This window comes from Hylaeus anthracinus, unplaced genomic scaffold (assembly GCF_026225885.1).
Source record: "Hylaeus anthracinus isolate JK02 unplaced genomic scaffold, UHH_iyHylAnth1.0_haploid 0, whole genome shotgun sequence".
Taxonomy (NCBI): domain Eukaryota; kingdom Metazoa; phylum Arthropoda; class Insecta; order Hymenoptera; family Colletidae; genus Hylaeus; species Hylaeus anthracinus.
This window is the reverse complement of record NW_026533254.1, coordinates 15,922,037-15,939,487: the sequence shown is the minus strand read 5'-3', so window position 1 is coordinate 15,939,487 and position 17,451 is coordinate 15,922,037. Positions and strand designations below refer to the sequence as shown.

The 17,451-nt window shown below is 39.2% G+C and overlaps 4 protein-coding genes across 9 annotated transcripts in view; 1 reads left to right on the top strand and 3 right to left on the bottom strand.

Annotated features, from left to right (window-relative positions):
• Window positions 1–171: 171 nt before the first annotated feature.
• LOC128890402 (signal recognition particle subunit SRP72) lies at window positions 172–3,209 on the top strand. Its single transcript, XM_054148860.1, has 8 exons — window positions 172–478; window positions 593–710; window positions 805–1,060; window positions 1,132–1,611; window positions 1,687–2,049; window positions 2,111–2,415; window positions 2,501–2,713; window positions 2,798–3,209. The coding sequence occupies exons 1-8, from the start codon at window positions 379–381 to the stop codon at window positions 2,931–2,933; spliced, it is 1,971 nt and encodes a 656-aa protein (XP_054004835.1). The 5' UTR covers window positions 172–378; the 3' UTR covers window positions 2,934–3,209.
• On the bottom strand, window positions 3,197–10,748 carry LOC128890410 (uncharacterized). Of its 3 annotated transcripts, none has more exons than XM_054148873.1 (8): window positions 10,530–10,748; window positions 7,145–7,291; window positions 6,144–6,271; window positions 5,939–6,062; window positions 4,952–5,867; window positions 4,629–4,869; window positions 4,325–4,561; window positions 3,197–4,251 (listed from the first exon to the last, which is right to left on the bottom strand). In XM_054148873.1, the coding sequence occupies exons 1-8, from the start codon at window positions 10,607–10,609 to the stop codon at window positions 4,187–4,189; spliced, it is 1,938 nt and encodes a 645-aa protein (XP_054004848.1). In that variant the 5' UTR covers window positions 10,610–10,748; the 3' UTR covers window positions 3,197–4,186. The 3 variants fall into 3 exon arrangements, with proteins under 3 accessions (XP_054004848.1, XP_054004856.1, XP_054004865.1); XM_054148881.1 differs by lacking the exon at window positions 10,530–10,748 and adding an exon at window positions 7,815–8,016; XM_054148890.1 differs by lacking the exon at window positions 10,530–10,748 and having other exon boundaries at window positions 6,880–7,284.
• Window positions 10,749–11,489: 741 nt separating this feature from the next.
• On the bottom strand, window positions 11,490–14,180 carry LOC128890453 (polycomb group RING finger protein 3). 2 transcript variants are annotated; one of them, XM_054148936.1, is made up of 5 exons: window positions 13,982–14,180; window positions 13,360–13,653; window positions 13,145–13,290; window positions 12,919–13,062; window positions 11,490–12,839 (listed from the first exon to the last, which is right to left on the bottom strand). In XM_054148936.1, the coding sequence occupies exons 2-5, from the start codon at window positions 13,634–13,636 to the stop codon at window positions 12,714–12,716; spliced, it is 693 nt and encodes a 230-aa protein (XP_054004911.1). In that variant the 5' UTR covers window positions 13,637–13,653; window positions 13,982–14,180; the 3' UTR covers window positions 11,490–12,713. The 2 variants fall into 2 exon arrangements, with proteins under 2 accessions (XP_054004911.1, XP_054004920.1); XM_054148945.1 differs by having other exon boundaries at window positions 14,060–14,177.
• A 459-nt stretch (window positions 14,181–14,639) lies between these two features.
• The window catches only part of LOC128890387 (fibroblast growth factor receptor homolog 1-like), a 62,902-nt gene continuing 60,090 nt past the window's right edge, over window positions 14,640–17,451 (bottom strand). For all 3 annotated transcript variants that reach the window (XM_054148847.1, XM_054148829.1, XM_054148837.1), the window contains exons 9-11: window positions 17,277–17,417; window positions 17,089–17,194; window positions 14,640–16,806 (exon numbers count right to left, since the gene is read on the bottom strand). In XM_054148847.1, the coding sequence (XP_054004822.1) occupies window positions 16,699–16,806; window positions 17,089–17,194; window positions 17,277–17,417 (355 nt within the window). In that variant the 3' untranslated portion in view covers window positions 14,640–16,698. The remainder of the gene's footprint in view (window positions 16,807–17,088; window positions 17,195–17,276; window positions 17,418–17,451) is intronic.

Genomic DNA, 17,451 nt, shown 5'->3' with positions numbered 1-17,451 from the left:
GTAAATTTGTATTCGTCCCAAGCGTCCCAGCTAATCAATTCCAGAGATTATTTGCTACATACGAACAATTTTTCCTCTTTGTAATCCGACTATAGATGTATATATAATATACAATATAATCACTACTTACACTGAATACGAGATATCTTCGAAATGAATAACCAGACTTTGTGGTTATACCACTTAGCTTTCAAATACAAATAACACGAAATCGATCTTTTACTTTCCTTTAACTTTGTTTTATTATACGTATGTACACGGACAGGCTGTAATGTCATTTTAATTATTTATTCGATATAATTCTATGGTCGATGATCAAGATCAAGTTGGATCAAGTTAGTTCCACGTTGCGTTGAACATGCTCGAAAGGTGAGCAATATGGCCACAAAGGAAAGCAATTTTCCTGCGCTTTACGCAGAGTTAAATAAATTGGGACAAAATGGAGAATACGAGAGGGCCTTAAAAACCGCAAATAAAAGTAAGTTTTCACGCGAGTCCACGAACTTAATCGATTCTTCCGAATTTATTGTCAACATAACCTGCGTTTCACTTTCTGATAACTACCTGTGCTCAAAACAGAAAAATATTTCAGTTCTAGGCATCTCTCAAGACGAGGAGGCTGCTTTCCATTGCAAAATAGTTTGCTTCATACAATTATCAAAGTTCAATGATGCACTTCAATTCATTACCAAGAACCCGAAGCTATCAATGTACGATCACTATTTACCATGACACTAAGCACAAATTTCCTTTTAAACTTCCCATATGAAATTTTTAAATTAACAGACTCTACTCTTTTTGTAGCAATTTACACTTTGAGAAAGCTTACTGTTTATACAGACTGAATCAAGTGCCCGAAGCATTGAAGGTAGTAGAAAATGTTCCAAATCCTTCAATGAAGCTTAAGGAACTCAAAGCACAAATACTGTACCGACTTGAGAAATACGAAGACTGTTTCGCTGTATACAGAGACATTATAAAGAATTCTCATGATGAATACGAAGATGAAAGAGAAACAAATCTTGGAGCAGTAACCGTAAACTTGGCAATTGAAGATTCTGTAAGAATCTCTCTTACAATTATAATCACCGATTATAGTCCAAGATTATCTTTCATTTATTGTTTTAACAGGCTGTAGAAGTTCCTATGTTGCGTGAAGATACATACGAATTAACGTATAATGCGGCATGTCGTTTAATTGCACAAGGTAGCAAGGGAGATAAAGCTATCTTAGCAGAAGCAGAGAGGAAGCTTAAAACAGCAGAAAAAATGTGCAAAGAGGGATTAGAGGAAGATGGAGTAGCAGATGAGGAAATAGAAGACGAAATAGGAATTATCAGAGTTCAGCTTGGCTACTGTCTTCAGCTTCAAGGTCGCGAGAAGGAAGCTCAAGCTTTATACGCTTCTGCCTTGAAAGCAAAACCAGACGATATAGCCTTAGTAGCGGTTGCAAGCAATAATCTTATGTGCCTCAATAGGGATCAAAATGTGTTCGATAGTAAGAAGAGAATGAAAACTGCAACTCATGATAGTTTGGAACACAAATTAACTTCCAGGCAAAGGAGAAACATCGCGTACAATCAGTGTTTACTGGCTTTATATACTGATCAGGTATAAATTTAACGAACAATAATTGTATATTTATATTATCATCGTTTGTATCGTATATGTTTTGCAAATTTACAGGCGGAGCAATGCCAAGCACTGTGCAACAAGCTCGCTAAGGATCATCCTGTGCTAGCCGCGGATGCCATGTTTATCAAAGCAATGCAACTTGCTAAAGAAGGCAAAGCAAAAGAAGCAGCGAAATTGTTAACTCAGTACGCAGTTGGCGACAAAGAGTTACGGATGAAACTGGTTTGCGTCCAACTACTGTTAAGCCAGGATGAGAGACAGGAGGCGATTGATATTCTTGAAAACTTGAACGAAAGAGATAGATCGTTACCTGGTATAGTTAGCGCACTTGTAACTCTTCACATGGCTGATAATAACCGCGAGAAAGCATCTGCTGCTCTTAAAAATGCTATGAACTATTACAAGAAAAATAAGGTGAATATATGAATTCTTCTATTTTTTTTATTACTTTACTATTTAATGATCACATTTTTAGGAAACCACCGCTAATTTGGGAGAACTGTGGCGGCAGGCCGCTGACTTCTATCTACGAGAAAAAGATTTTAGAGTAATGGCAGACATTCTACAAGAAATGCTGGACGCTTCACCTTCGGACACCAAAACGTTGGCACAGTTAGTGGTGACCTACGCGCAATTCAGCCCAGAAAAGGCGTATCTTCTATCGAAACGCTTGCCGCCTCTTCATGATCTCTCTGAAACAACTGACATCGACGCTTTGGAGAGCAGTAATTGGGTAATCGGTACCAAGGTGATCAAGAAAAAGATAGAGCCATCTCCTGGGTAAATATCTTTCATATTTACAAGCAATTCGTTTATTCTAGTTTTATTTCTTGGAATGGTGTAACCGATATTTTGATTTGTTCAGCAAACCTACTATTGATGCAACACAAAAGAAACGTAAGAAACGTAAACGCAAAGGAAAGTTACCCAAGAATTACGATCCAAATGTTCCGCCTGATCCTGAAAGGTGGCTACCTAGACACGAACGCAGTGGATTCAGGAAAAAACGTGACAGAAGAAATCGGGATGCTGCAATGAAGGGTACTCAGGGCGCTGCTGCGGGGGCTAGCGATCTTTAGTGCGTATTAAAATCATGCGTGAAAGTTATTTCCTCTAAAATCATAAAAATTATTTGATCAACTTAATTTTTTAATTGTTGCAGTGATATCACTAAAATGCCCACAAATGTCAAACGGACGCCCAATCCACGGCACAGCCCAGCAGTGGAAACATCCGGACCACGCCAAAAGCAACGAAAAGTTCAACAGAAAAAGAAAAAGAAGGGAGGGAAATGGTAATCAGCCAACTTACATTTGTATTACATTCGAACGAATTATTGTATATAAAACACATTTACTCTACGCTTCTGCAACAGTCGGCGATCTCGCGACACATCTGTTTAACGAATCGAGTAATTTGTCCAATTATACGAATACTTTCTATGTACAGCACACTATACTGCCATTTTTAAAGAAGCTACAGTTAATGTGAATTTTTAATCTGTAGAATTAGATCGACATGTAATTGGTTGCTAAATGGGATGAAAATATATGCAGACTGTATGGTACATAAAATATTTTTTTTTATTCTTTTCGTTAAATTCATTTGTCGATTTGTGACAAAAATTCGGCAATATAACATACAATATAGGTAACATAATTCTTGCGTACATTGACTAGGATTTGGCGATACATATCTTTATTCCTCTGTTGGTAACAATTGTATATAAAAATACAATCTTTAATTCTGAGTTTGTTTTAGTAAATCTGTAATACGTGTAGACATCATGATTGTGCGTCAGATTTTAACATTTATATAACAGAGATATATATATATGTATACGCGGTACAATTCACAACTACAATATTTTATGTTGCACAGACAATAATAAAATACCACATCGCCCTTGTGAAATCATAACTCTGTGAAGACACGTTTTGATTATATATCACTGTAGTTAAATCGATGTATGTGCACGCGTGCTCGTATGTAAAGAGTATCATTATTTTCTAACATTCTAATCTTATTGTCTCGTATTATCATTGCACAACACAGCATTGTTTGTCATCGTATTTATAAATTTATAACAGAGGCAACCATTGAGGTAAGAATAACCGTATCATAAAGACGTTTGTCTACTTCTGTTTGTAGTTTTCTAAAGCCAGGGCTATAAATCGCCCTATATCTACAATATCACTTAAAATACTCGATATCCTTCCATTAGAAAATAATGCAACAGGCACTCACATTCAACTGGTCTGGACAAATCGTGATATGCATATATGTAGAAAACAAAGAAACGTTGGAAACTCATTTACCAGTCCTAAGCAAATATATATCCGTTACGGTATAACCGTCATGCCGCACTCATCTATTGACAAAGTTATTCCCCCGTGTTCCCAAAACCAATAGCCAAATCAGTTCGACAAAATGCGTTTTTGTCAAAGATGAAAAATAGATGAGTAAGGCACAAAATGCATGTAAACGTCGCGAAACATTTACATATGACGTAAGTCCCAATGTAATGACGCTACATTACCAACAGATAATGCTACTTTTCAGGAATTATGCCCTCCCAAACGTCATCTCGTTGTTTATTGGCTAATCGACGTTTCTCTAAAAGAAAAAAAGAATATTTCCCTTTTGACCAGCTCATCATTTTTTTCTATACAGATAAATGATGTTTTACCTTTAGCTTCGCGCAGTACATTCTTCTCGTGTTCCCGTTCTTGTCTAGCGGTGGCCAATTTCACGCCCAAAGCACCCGTGACCAATCGTCTAGCCAATGCCGCGCAAGTTTCCGGACGACTTCTGTAAGGCTGCAAAAATTCCGCGCTTCTCCTTGCTTTCGTTTTGCTCAAGGCTGTGGCCTCGCTCAGTGGCCTTGTTTTCACGAACGGATGATCAGACGCCAATACCTCGGCAGCTGAGAATTCGCGAACGTTAAGCACTCGTTAATTACTTAATGAAAAACACAATGTGTTTTTAATTACCAACAAGAGGGCTACTGAAGACTCCAAGACAATGGGTGTCGTCTACCCACTTTAGCTCGAAACCGCCATTCTTGAACGAACTGAAAACGGTTGCTAAGTCGCTGGTTTTAAATTCCGATGGGAAGTTGTATATCTCGACAACATGAGCGAACTCGTCGCTGGATACTTCGATGTGTTTGGTGTACGACTTGTAATCGCTTTTCGGTTGCTCTATTACAACGTCACCCACTGCGGAAGATAACTAAACACAAAGTTGTTGTAAAACAAATTTTACTTCTTTTGTTCAAAAAGAAATATATATATATATATACCTAAATACTTGCCTCTTCTATAAGGGTTGGATCTAAGCAGTCGCCGTTGTCGTCGAATAAACTATCCCAGTCGCATTCGTCCCTATTTATTTTTTTAACAGGAGGAGAAGGCGGAGGGGCTGGTTTGCTCTTTTGCCTTTCGATCTTTTTTACTTTCTTCTCTGGCGGTGTTACAGAAACAGGAACGACTTCCTTAACAACGGACTGTGGTTCCTTTTTTACAACATCCGATATAATTAATACGTCGGATACCATATTGCTGTGTATCATTTCTGTGTTCTTTTTATTCGTTATTTCATCGTTATTCGAGAGTTCCTCGTTTATCTTGTTATTATTTGACGTTGATATTATAACAACATTATCTTTATAATTATCAGACCTTTCTACTTCTTCGTTAATATTAATTTCGTTATGTACATACGTTTCGACCGAAACTAAACTATTCTTATTTTCACTAGAATCATTAGACATTTCTTCCTCTTTAACAGTCTGCGATTGAAATGCATCGGTTCTTTCGTACTCTATACCGGAGCCAGTGTAACAGTCAGATTCGTTTGGCACATCCTCGTTGATGCTGTTCAACTGTTCAGATTTCTCTTCGTTACATGTTTCCATAACAGGCACGTCCTTCGAATCTGTATGAAGAGTATCTTCGTGAAGACTGTCCAAGTTATCCTGACATTTATCAATGCATGTATTGGATTTCTTTTTCGCGCTATCCACACTCGTCTGCAGACCAGAGTCTGGTTCTTTAAGGTTTAAATTCGTCTTCGGTTGCCCGTGAGAAGCAGAGGACGAAGTCGAACTCTCCTTAACCGTACGACTCGTGCGAGAGGACTCCACAGGCTGAGGGCTTCCTTCGGTTTCCAAACTTCTACGATGCCTTGGAACGTAGACTGCGCGATCAGGCCTCTTCTGGCGCGTAGACCTTGATGGTAAATGATGCAAGTATGTTGAAATATCTCTGAATATATATTGAATAGGTAATGAATATCTTACTTTGCGGTAGAAGACGAATCCGTACTCGACTGTACTTGAGCTTGGTCTGTACTCATGTGGAGTTCATTCCTGGCTCTTCTAGCAGCTGGTGGCCTGTAAATCTCGACCGCAGGAACCGACTTTACTAAACATTTAAAGAAGATAATTTAAAGCCCATGTTCTGTTAGTAGAAAAGAGAAACTTTTAATCGTGGTCTTTTGGTCACCTTGTCTTTGAACTCGTACACGTTCTGGCGAAGCGGAGGGCGACCGCCTTCCTTCAACGCCCATCTCCAACAGCGTATCAATGACTTTCGCGTTCGGTTTACACTGCACACCATTCAATTTGGGATCCCTTAAATCACAAAGATGCAAAAATTCTATCGTTTCTCAACTTTAAACGAGAGCATCCACGAAGCATCGAACAGTCCTCGCGACACATCCGGATAACACGCTAGGCGACCTTGAGCCGATCAGTTTCACTTTCGTTCGTCGCTGCTACGTCGCACGAATTCCACCGTCGTAAATTCATTTCGTAACAGTGAATTTGTCTTGTTAGGGCTGTTTTAAAATCTCTCATAAATTTTATTCAGTTTGTACATTCGTTTTGCTGGTAAATTTAAAGTTGTATTCGCGAAATTCATTTAACGAAATTATTGACGATAAAATATAATTTAGAGAGGATTTACAATGCATTTGGAATAGAATATATATGAAGGAGATTCTAAGTAACGGAAATTAGAAATTAAAGACAAAATTATGCGTGGAGATTATATAAAGTTCGCTTTATCATTTAGTGTCATACCTTCACAGAAGAGGAAATGGAATTCGGAGACCTCATTGGAAAACCAACAAAGAGTATTACGCGTGGTAATAATTAGTTTGTTACAAAAGTTTAGACACTATGGACTATTCTACGTAATGAAAATTAGAGATCAAACAAAAGTTATGTATAGCACTTACATAAACTTCGCTTTATCACTTAGCGTTACACCTTCACAGAAGAGAAAATGGAATACGGAGACCTCGTCGGAAAACCAACAAAGAGTATTTTTAAATTCGGAAATAAGATTAGGAATTACGCGTGGTAAATTAGTTTGTTATAAAAGAAGTTTGGACACTATGGAAAGCAGAAGACAGGTTGTATCGGCTGGGCTGTTTCGTTTGAAATCCAATTTCGTTCCTGGACCCGCGTCGCCGTAATAAAGCGTGGAACCGTGTCCGATACCTTATCACGTCACTTTTGTAGCACACGACGGTACGTCTGGCCGATCCCTGGCCAATGGAGAACGTGTGCAGCTCGTCGAAACGATCCTGCACCAGCTGGTGTATGATGTACCTCCGATAGTTGTTTACAGGTGGAAAGACGAGTACCCTGCAAAAGTGAAAAGTACGCGTTACGATCGTCGTTGAAAGTGAGACCGGACTGAGGACGGTCGGACGGTGAACGTAACCGCGTTGCCCCGGGCCACTGCGCGGTGTGCCGTGTCAGATGAACGCCGGCTGGCCTAACTTTTACATAACGCGACGTTTATACTTTCTCCTTCGTTCGTTTCCTCGAATTTCGAGGCATTCGCCCGTATCGCGTCGTTTCGATCGCATTCCACCAACGATAACGGGCTCGTTTAACGTTTTCACGTAACATTTGTATATGCGTGTCCTATTCCTCGATTCAATGTTACAGCGATACACGCGTAATTCGCTACGGGGCCATACAATTACCATTAACGCTTTCGCTGCGGACGAAAATAAGTAGTTGGGAAGCTATACTTCGCTGGGAGCTGCAATTATATTTTTCTTTAATGAAAAATTTCTTACAAATGTTCTAATACGATATTATTTTTAGAAACATATATCTGTGGTAAATTATTTCGTAAAGTATTTTATAAAGAAACTACCTGCGTTCGATGCCCGAAGGTCCCAGTCGGTTATTATCCATTCTATAAGGGTAAACACGGAAAGAAAATTTTCCAAAAGTCTAACCGCAACACTAAACAGAAAAGAACAGACCAACATGAATGCTTATATCGTAACGAATGTCTAAATACGACTAAACCGACTAAAAAAGTATAATATGATTGCCGACCAAAAAGAAAAAAAGAAAAATCAAAATTGAAAAATAATAAAAACAAACATATATTTTCAGTTGGCCGCGCGTGTGCGTCATCCGCAGCGAAAGTGTTAAAACAATTTTAACATCGTAGGAATTTTCGCGAGTTCCAGTCTGGGGTTTTTTGTTCCTTCCTGCGCACAGTAGCAAAGAGGTTAGTATTCAAAGAGAAGAAATAGAGAAGAGCGAACAATTTCATAGAATACATTAATCTACGTAATTCTTCTTTAACTCGAGCATCTGGAATATCCTCGAGAGCAGCTGAAAAGTCGAGCTAATTGAGACGAACAGGAAGCGCAGTTTCGAGGCAGTCCTTTTCTTTTTTTTTTTTACAGTCGATAAACGATTTCGCGAGGATACCCGAGCGATCTTGGATTTTCACCTTAACCGATGTTCCACGTTACGCGATAGTTAAATTACATGCCAGCCGTTCATGTGGAACGAAGCGTGTAGCGCGATAAATTGGTTCCACCCCTCCATCCAACCCTTTGGCTCGAAAGAAAGCCACGAAGAAAAAGAAATCGACTCTGCGAGCCATGCAAAACGACTATCCCCGCGAATACGGTTCGGATCGTTGTGTATCGTAAGCTTTATCTGTTAATTACGTTCATCGACGACCAAATCGACGAGCCTTGAACTACAATGAAAAAAACAGACTGCAATCTCGTAAGCGTTGCGTGGTTCACGTAATCATGAGTGTACGTGAGCGACATACGTTAAGCGAGCGTCGCGGTAGATTGGCAATCGTGATCGAGGTGGATCCGTTCGAAAAATAAATCATTTGGGCCAGAGGTTCATTTAGGCTATGTAATCGAATAAAATATCAAGAATCGATGGATATCGACGTTATATCATTGTAAAACACTAGATTGCGTTGTTATTAAGTTTTCTTAAAAAAAAAAAAAAACTAAAAAAATACTGGACCGAATTCGAAGAAAATCTAATCAGCTCTAAGCTAGATTGATACACATCGATTGCATTCATCGATCATTTTGATCTCGCTAGTAGTTTTTTTTAGAAAACGTTAACGAAAAATTTGTTTACATACGCACATACATACGCGCCCGCGCGCGCTCACGCACACGAACAATTTGTTAAAAATAGGGTAAAATTACTCCAATGACCTTGAAACATGGAGATCTGCTAAAAAATCGATTTTTCATTTTAGGGCCAAATACGATAACTTCCCTATAAATCGGGAAGTTAATAATAATAACCGAGTGCTACCTACAACCTGAATTGGTCGTAATAAAAAGAAATAACTAGAGAACTCTAGTTAACCGTTAACTTTATATTTTTACGTTGGTATTGGACAGTCCCGGAGGCTGACGAAATTCAAAGGATTCGGGGTTCTCCGATAATTGTGCAGTATCGCGTGCAAGCTTGTTTACGTTATTTACGTTCTATATATGTTATCTGTAAAATAAAAGTTTATTCGTGAGTCATGAATCAAAGTTTATCTAGATACAGCGTTATTCGTTACTCTGATTGGCTGACCGAATGAAAATCTGACCAACTGTGCACACAATCCTACGAAGATAATAAAAAACTCTCAAGTACACGCTGTTACACGATATTTCCAATGGAATTTAATTTTAAACTTACGTGTAAGGGACTATTCAACCGCGATACGCGCGACATGAAAATTCATCCAATAATTTGGAGGTAATGTTAGACAACCATAAAATGTTTCTTCATTTTTCTCGGGCAGGTTGCCAATAGACTCGCGGTTCTTTTATGTTTCTCAAAACGTTATGCAGCTGCTAATAATAGAAAAGTTCAAAGCGGAAAAAAAGCGCCCGCATTCGAAGCACGCGGGTCACGTAAAAAAAAAAAAAGAAAGAAACGTAGAATCTATATGGCAACGTAACGGGATTGTCTTCGTAAATAAGCGCGAGTCAACGATCGTGGGCTGGAAAACGATGATACGTATTAGTCATTTACCTTCAGACCGAGATATTTATAACGGTGTAACTCAGAGGTCGCGAAAGAAGTCGATAAGTTGTTACACGTTCCTTGGCGTTTGTACGGTATCGTCTTAACTATTGTTCGAAGCCCTAAGCGAACAACGAACGACTTCTTTAGTTTATATTCAATTCGGAAGGTTATTGAAATTTTCGTCTAGACTAGAACTTCACCCATCTTTGAATCCTAAAAGCAACTTTAATAGTCTTCGAATCTGGATAAATTCAATTCAACCGACGTACACCGTGTAGTGTTCGTAGAAACCGTTATAAAAGCTCGTAACTTATCCAATTAACGCTATTTACGACGCACGTTATCTTATTTTTCCAATGACACACGTCAAATACATAAGAGTCGCATTTTTCCAATTACGAGTTCAATGACTCCCGTGGGAAAGCTTCGCCAGGTTTTTTACCGTTGTAAACATCGCTAGAAATCGAAAGTTGCGAGTAATGTTCGAAAACACGTTGCAAAAGCTACCGATCTAACCTTTAAAGGCGCGTCGTTGCATCAGGAAACGTGATCATTTGGCTCTTACCTTTTCCGTTTTTTGTCCCTTGAAAACAGAGTCACGTCGTACTCCACCTCTTCGGAAAACAGGCTGTCCTGCAAGCTCATTTATTTGAGAAACTGCACGTAAGACACACATACGAGAAAACACTGACTCTTGAAATCAAATTCATTGAAAAATTAAACTATATTGCACCTGCCGTGCTGCTGGACAGCAGCAACGGTCTCTACTTATCGCGCATTGACCACAAACTATTTCGGAATGCACTGCGCATGCGGTTCGTTCAACTTGCTCGACGACAGCGCATGCGCCGACCGTTTTAACCAGTCGACGACTGCGCATGCGCGATATTTTCAAACCGTAGTATGAAATTTTGGTGCCAACGACGAATCATCCCTTTCTGCACATTCACTTAAGAAAATTAACGTAAGGTTTTCTATTTCGATTACTAATACTCGTTGGGTTCTTTTGAGAGGCTACAAGCGATCTGTTTTATTAAAAATACTACTAAAAATATGTAATAATTGTAATCATTTGAAGAATCGAAATTTTAACTTCTCGAGTTTTGTCTGAGAAACGTGTTTGTAGCTTTCTGATTGTGTCCTTTAAGAACTTTAAGACGCACATATTTGTATCGATTTCGATTTTTAGTTTGGTATTACGTGATAAGACTACTTAAAGTCACTCGATCGAAATTAATATTCTGGTGGCGTCCCGACTTGGCATCAATTTGGTAACTACGTGAAGTTAGATAATCAATCAACGTTTTACGAATTTTTGGGGGTGGTTGATGTTTATCTTTAGTCGCCTCGGAACGCTTGTCGTTTAAACAAATTTTTATAATACTTAAATAAATACGATCAATCTGAAGTATGTAACATTCACGAAATGTCAGCTTCGATTATTTGCGATACATGGACTTCGAGTTTCGCAAGCGCGGCGCTTTTAAAATCTTAATTAGTTCCTCGAACAATGACATCAGATTAATACTGTACAAAACATATTTATTTAATAATTTATGGAGATACACACATAGTGTACAACGTACAAGCCCTAGCATTCATGAAATGCTGCTACTTTGTAAAGTTGATTTCATTTCATTTCCCTAGAATATTTATATACAATCACACGGTTGTTTTTTTTTTTCGCTTTACACTGTCCGATGAAACAAGTTCATTTACTACAAAGCGATAAATGCCCCGCGTTCCGCTCAACACGTCGTTGTTCTTATCAAATCCATCGAGAAAATATGTCACATCTGATAAAATTCTTTTGTAGCCCGGTATTGAGTGAAATTCGGGGCCGAATTAGAATGTGTACAGTGCGTAAACATACAAAGTTAAAGAGGCCTAGATCCACGCGCCTAGGCCCGGTATTCTCTTTCTTTCTTTCTTTCTTTTTTTCCTCATTCGTCTAATACAAAGCCGCGTCTATGCGCAATGTTATCAGAATTCTGTCAAAAATATTCTATATACAATCAGGGTACGTATCAAAACAATTCACGTCTTAGGATTACGAAGAGAAGGGCGACTTTGTTCCGTTTTCGATTACCGTAAAAGTAATAAACCTTCATCCATGAAAGACACTAGCCGGCATTCTCGTGTTTCGGAACAAAGAATGCTTGAAATATTTACTCAAACTAGATGTTAAGAACACGCAATGTTATGCCACGTCGCTGTGACGAGATGCAACGTTGCAACTAAAATGTTTATTAAACACGCTCCGCGACACTAGTGAGATGGAAATGTCCTTTTCTCGTGTCGCGTCGCGTTCTTGGTCTACTTATACGCTACACATTACACAAATCTATAATCGTTAAAAGTAACGCACCGAATTCGAAGTGTCGAGTTAATGTAACCCACGTGAAACGGTATGCAAAACGATTCGAAACCCTAACTACGAACGGAATAAAAAGTTAATCGAGCGTATAAATGATGGAATCCCTATTTTTACACGTACGTTGTGCTAATGACTATTGGTATTCCGGTTAAGATGATTCGGTAGAAAGATGTAAGTCTAAAGCCATTTCCCCCTCCTTTTTTTCTTTTCGCGAGAAGATTCTCCGATTCGAAATTCAATTTCAAATTCTTGCTGCGAACACAGGAATAAGTACTACAACGGGCAATACACGAATAGAACTAGGAAACATATAAAGTAGGTACAGATTTCTTTGTGATTTTTCATCGCGTATCGAACATAGAAATATTAGTCTTAAATGTCTATTCGTGGTCTATATTGTAGCCTCAAAGGTGGGTCCCGGAACCTCCATCTTGTTACATAAACAAATTTTAACGTATGGTCCTTACCTAAGAGTTCGTCATTGCACAAAATATCAATCTGTAATTAACGTATCGATTAAGTACAACAGTTGGAACACGACAAATTCAAATACGACGGAAATATAGGGCTTACTTACATCTCGATATTTTTCCATCCCGTTTAGGACTTTCTTGGCAATAAACTTTTTCAAATGCGTAATAGTCGCTTGGGCAGAGCACCTAATGAATCTTCTTTTCAAAGTCTTTAAATTTGTATTTACACACTCCAAACAGACGTTAACCTAAAAAAGAAACGTTTACCAATTAGTTTTGTGAAATCAGATTTAACACCTCAAGGTGATAAAGGTTCTCAATTATTTATACCTGTTCGTCTGCACGATGGTAGTCGGATTCTGCATGCGTATCTGCTCCTGATTTTTCTTCTTCGACTTCCCCGGCATTTGGTAGAACATCCTTTGGACAAGGTAAACCTCGTGCTCTGTAAAATTCCCTTTCCCTTTTAATTTCATCTGAAACAAGATATGATGGATTCATCATTCATACTCTCCATTGTCTGAGGTATCAACGAATTTACTAACTCTCTTGTAGATCAGGAACTAATTTGTATACGATATCTTGCATAGTTCTGTCGAAGCTTATGTACTGAAGGGGGTGCGACTGATGTATCACTATTTGGCATGTCGGACAGGTATGTTTCTCCTCCAAATGTTTCACTAGGCAGCTTTTGCAAAATGTGTGTAAGCATTCGGTAACAGTGGTGGCATCTATCAAATAGCCTCTGCATATCTTGCACGTTATGTGACTATTCAATGTTTTCAATTTGATTCTTCTCTCCATGGCACTGGTAATCACCATTTAATATATGTTGTTACCTATGACAACACGCATAGATACAACAACGTTACAGAGTCTCTAAATTACTCCAAAATTATTGCATATTGTAACTCGGGGCACGAAACGAAAATTCACCATTTAAATTCAGTGTTTTTACTCGCAAAAATTGTCAGATAATTAGTGACAAGAGTACAGATAATGTATTGGAGATAAGGGTCAGGACCCTGTTGTATTCGAATTCGATAAAAATTCATCGCGCTATCGCGTAGTTCGACGTGTTTTTTAATTGGCGAGGAACGAAACGAGATAATTGGGGAAAAGAAAGAGATTTGGCCTTTCAGAAAAAGTGGGTTATCGAATTCTAACCTGAGCGTCGAGTGTAGCACACAACGGCAACTGTCACTGGTGCTATTCGCCAGGTAATTTCGTGTAAACGGTACGCACCATCCTTCGCATCTTCTGTCGTTGAATCGAAGCTAAGTGGAAGAATAGAAAATTAAAACGTTCCACTAAAAACTTGGTAAAAACAACTTAGTGTAAATGTGGCTGATGACAACAAAACGAACTGATCTCAGCGCCATCGGTTCGCTGTTTAGTCAACTTTTCTGTGGACACGCGGTTTCGTGACTAATGGTGGGGGTTTTGACATCCTCTTTCGATCAATCATGCTATTAAGTAGGCTTGTTTAATCATTTATATTCATTAAATGTCCCATGTATCCCGTTTTTATACGCCGGGATCCAATCGATTTCGATTTACGGGTACTCGGGGTGATTTTGGTAATTGGATTATCGAAGGACTCGATGCGTGTTAATGTTATCCGATTATTCGAACTATCGATCGTTTGTTAATGAAATATTTAAGCGGATCATCGAGTATTCTATTCGTGCCTACAGAATTAAGAGTATAAAAAAAATTGAACGATAAAGTTCTAGATGTAGGTCGATTAATTTTAAAAAATCAAGCTTTTTTATATACAAAGCTATTGAAAATTAGAGTAAAAAACAACGTGCATCAAGTGATGTGGGTTCGAATGATTTATTCGAGACGAAACTCACGTTACAATAATAATCCAATATTTACGCAGAAACTATACATACATTCTACCTTGGTAAATGCTGGTTTACTGGCTACCTTTAGGTGCTGGGTAACAAAAAAGAAAAGAAAATGAAACTTTTAAATAAACAAGTCGGGGGGTGCTATATACAAAAATCTCCGGTCGACGAGATATATATATATATTTTTTTTTTTGCTTTATATACTCTTCCTCGATCGTCGTATCGCACATATTTTACATAATCGCTTAGAGTCGCTAGATCTGAAAGTATACAAAAGAAATGGGATCCTAGAGGTACGGCCTAAGTAACAATATACAGAAAATAAATTATCTACCGCTAAGCACCTCTCTCGCATGCACCATTTATACATCCGTTGCTTGTACATCAACGTGGACGATATGTGATCGGTTTTTGTTCGCGTGCAAAATGCTCTCGTTGTGTCGGTACGAAATTACGCGTTATTCGAATTTTATATATTTTGGAAGCACGAAAGTTTTGTTCTTGTGGGAGGAGCAACTGCGACGGGAACGCCTCCTGACCCCGCCCAGACAGGCTCCGCCCACACGGGACAGAATTTTCGCGGTCCATACTGTACATAAATATGTTCTTCATCGCCAACGAGCGCGCGTGTCGTTGGAGCATCGAAACGGAGCCATCAGCGTCGTTACCTGCCCGAGTTTCTTTATTTTTATTCAATCTTTACCCTATATATACATAACACGTCTCGCCAATCTATTAATTACTTTCAATTTTGCGCAGAAATCCCACTGGTGTAGTATTGTAAATTTAGATTCAGTTGTATTTATAGATCGGAATTCGTATTTTAATGTTCAAAAATAAGAATCAGACGAAACCGTGGCTCGCGATCTCTCTTACAATCTAACGGTATCCTCTTCTTACAGAGACAGAAATAAGCTTAGAAAATACGCGGATGCGAAACTCGCGGTCGTTGTCCACTCGAGTGCGTTCACACGAGAAACGCCAACATATACACTCACCTATAAAAATAATAAATATTTCTCGCCCTCGAGGATTTCTTCAAACTGATCCTTCGAATAAATGCTCCAGGACTGAAAGTATGCATTATTTTTATCGTTTGATAGGCATTTACTACCAACAGTTTATACATATTTATCGTTTAACTATGTTACAGTGAAACGTACAAGGTTTCATCAATTGACTAGTTATAAACACGTTTGTATCGAGATAAATTCGTCCCGTTTCCTCCACACATACACACACACCCCCTCTCCCTTTTTACAACAAAGCCCTGACACGGAGCTCCCCGTTCACTTCTCCCCAAGGCACTTATCAATGGCACGGTGATAACATGTACAAAAATTGGACGACATTAAAAAGGACACTTCCACACCTCGTCGAGGCGTTCGTTGCTGATCGAACAAGCCACGAAACCTGAGAAACGTACAAAAATATCCGGGAACAATAACGTTCCAATACTGAGGGATCGTCTGAACCAGGCCTGTCCGATTGGGCCAATATAAGAGGCTCGGAAAAAATGTACTGAAATCAGAAAGTTCGGAGTGCAAAGGGCTAAAGCTCGCCTCGTTCTCGAGAGCATGGTTCAGTACCACTTAACGAACTCCTGGAAAAATGCTCCATTGGTCAACGCGTTAAACAAGCCTGGTCCTTACAATCGACGACGATCGCATTGTTTCGAACCTCGGGTCCCCAGGGTATCAACGACACAGGGAAATAAATACAGTGTCTTCTCGTTGACGAAATCGGTCTTTTCGAACTCCTCCGGAGTCGCTTTCCAATCGACAGGTATTTTCATCGCCTTTGTACCTTAACTCTAGAGAATACGCGCTAACAGGTCAATACTGATTTATATTATTTGGCGTGCTCGCTGGGTCAGTCGATCCACCTCCGTACACCAGCGTTCCATTTCTTCGTTCCTCGATCGCCTCTTCCTCGTTTTCGTTCGTCGTTCCTCCTGGGCGTTCGTGTTCTGATATGAATCGTACACGTTCATCGGCGAAGACCAATATTCCTCGGGGTTTCGGTTCACAGCAAGTAAGGGAACTTCTCCTCGCCCTCGTCGTCAGACGCGTCGCTAGACTCCTGGCTGGACGGCGGTGTGTCCAGCTGAGGAAGACCGAGGTCCAGGTATTCCTGAAATTGATGAAAGATACTCGTGAAAATTGCATCGTTCAATGGAAATTTCATTTCGGTGGATTTCTGATTTAAAAATTACCTGTTTTACAAGTTCATTTTGAACCTCAAACAATATATCGCTTACTTTTTATGGTAAAACATTACAAACTCTTTTTGAACCGATCTGTTCATTTATGATATTTTCAGCTATTTTATGTTGGTAAATTTCTAAACTAAAAATGACGATCGTAACACCGTGATCTATGATGTGCTGTTGTGAGAATAGAAGAGAGATCTCACCTCGTTCGCAGTGATCGTTAGTATCCTATCAAGATCTTCGACCAGCTCCCCGAACATCGGCCTCTCGTTAGGCTGATAGCTCCAGCAGTCCCTCATCAGCATGTATCTGTAACGATTGAATCGTTTGGATTATCGTACAGCAGTTAATCAACGACACAGGAACCCCGTGATTCTGAAAGTGCACTTACATTTCGATGGAGCAACACGGTGGCTTTTCCATTCGATGACCAGTTCTCAGCAACTGGAACAACTTCTCCACGGATGGTACGGATGGATAGGGCGTGCCACCCAGTGTCATGATCTCCCACAACAGAATTCCGTACGACCATCTGAAACATTACCAAAAATAAAGTTACTTCAAAC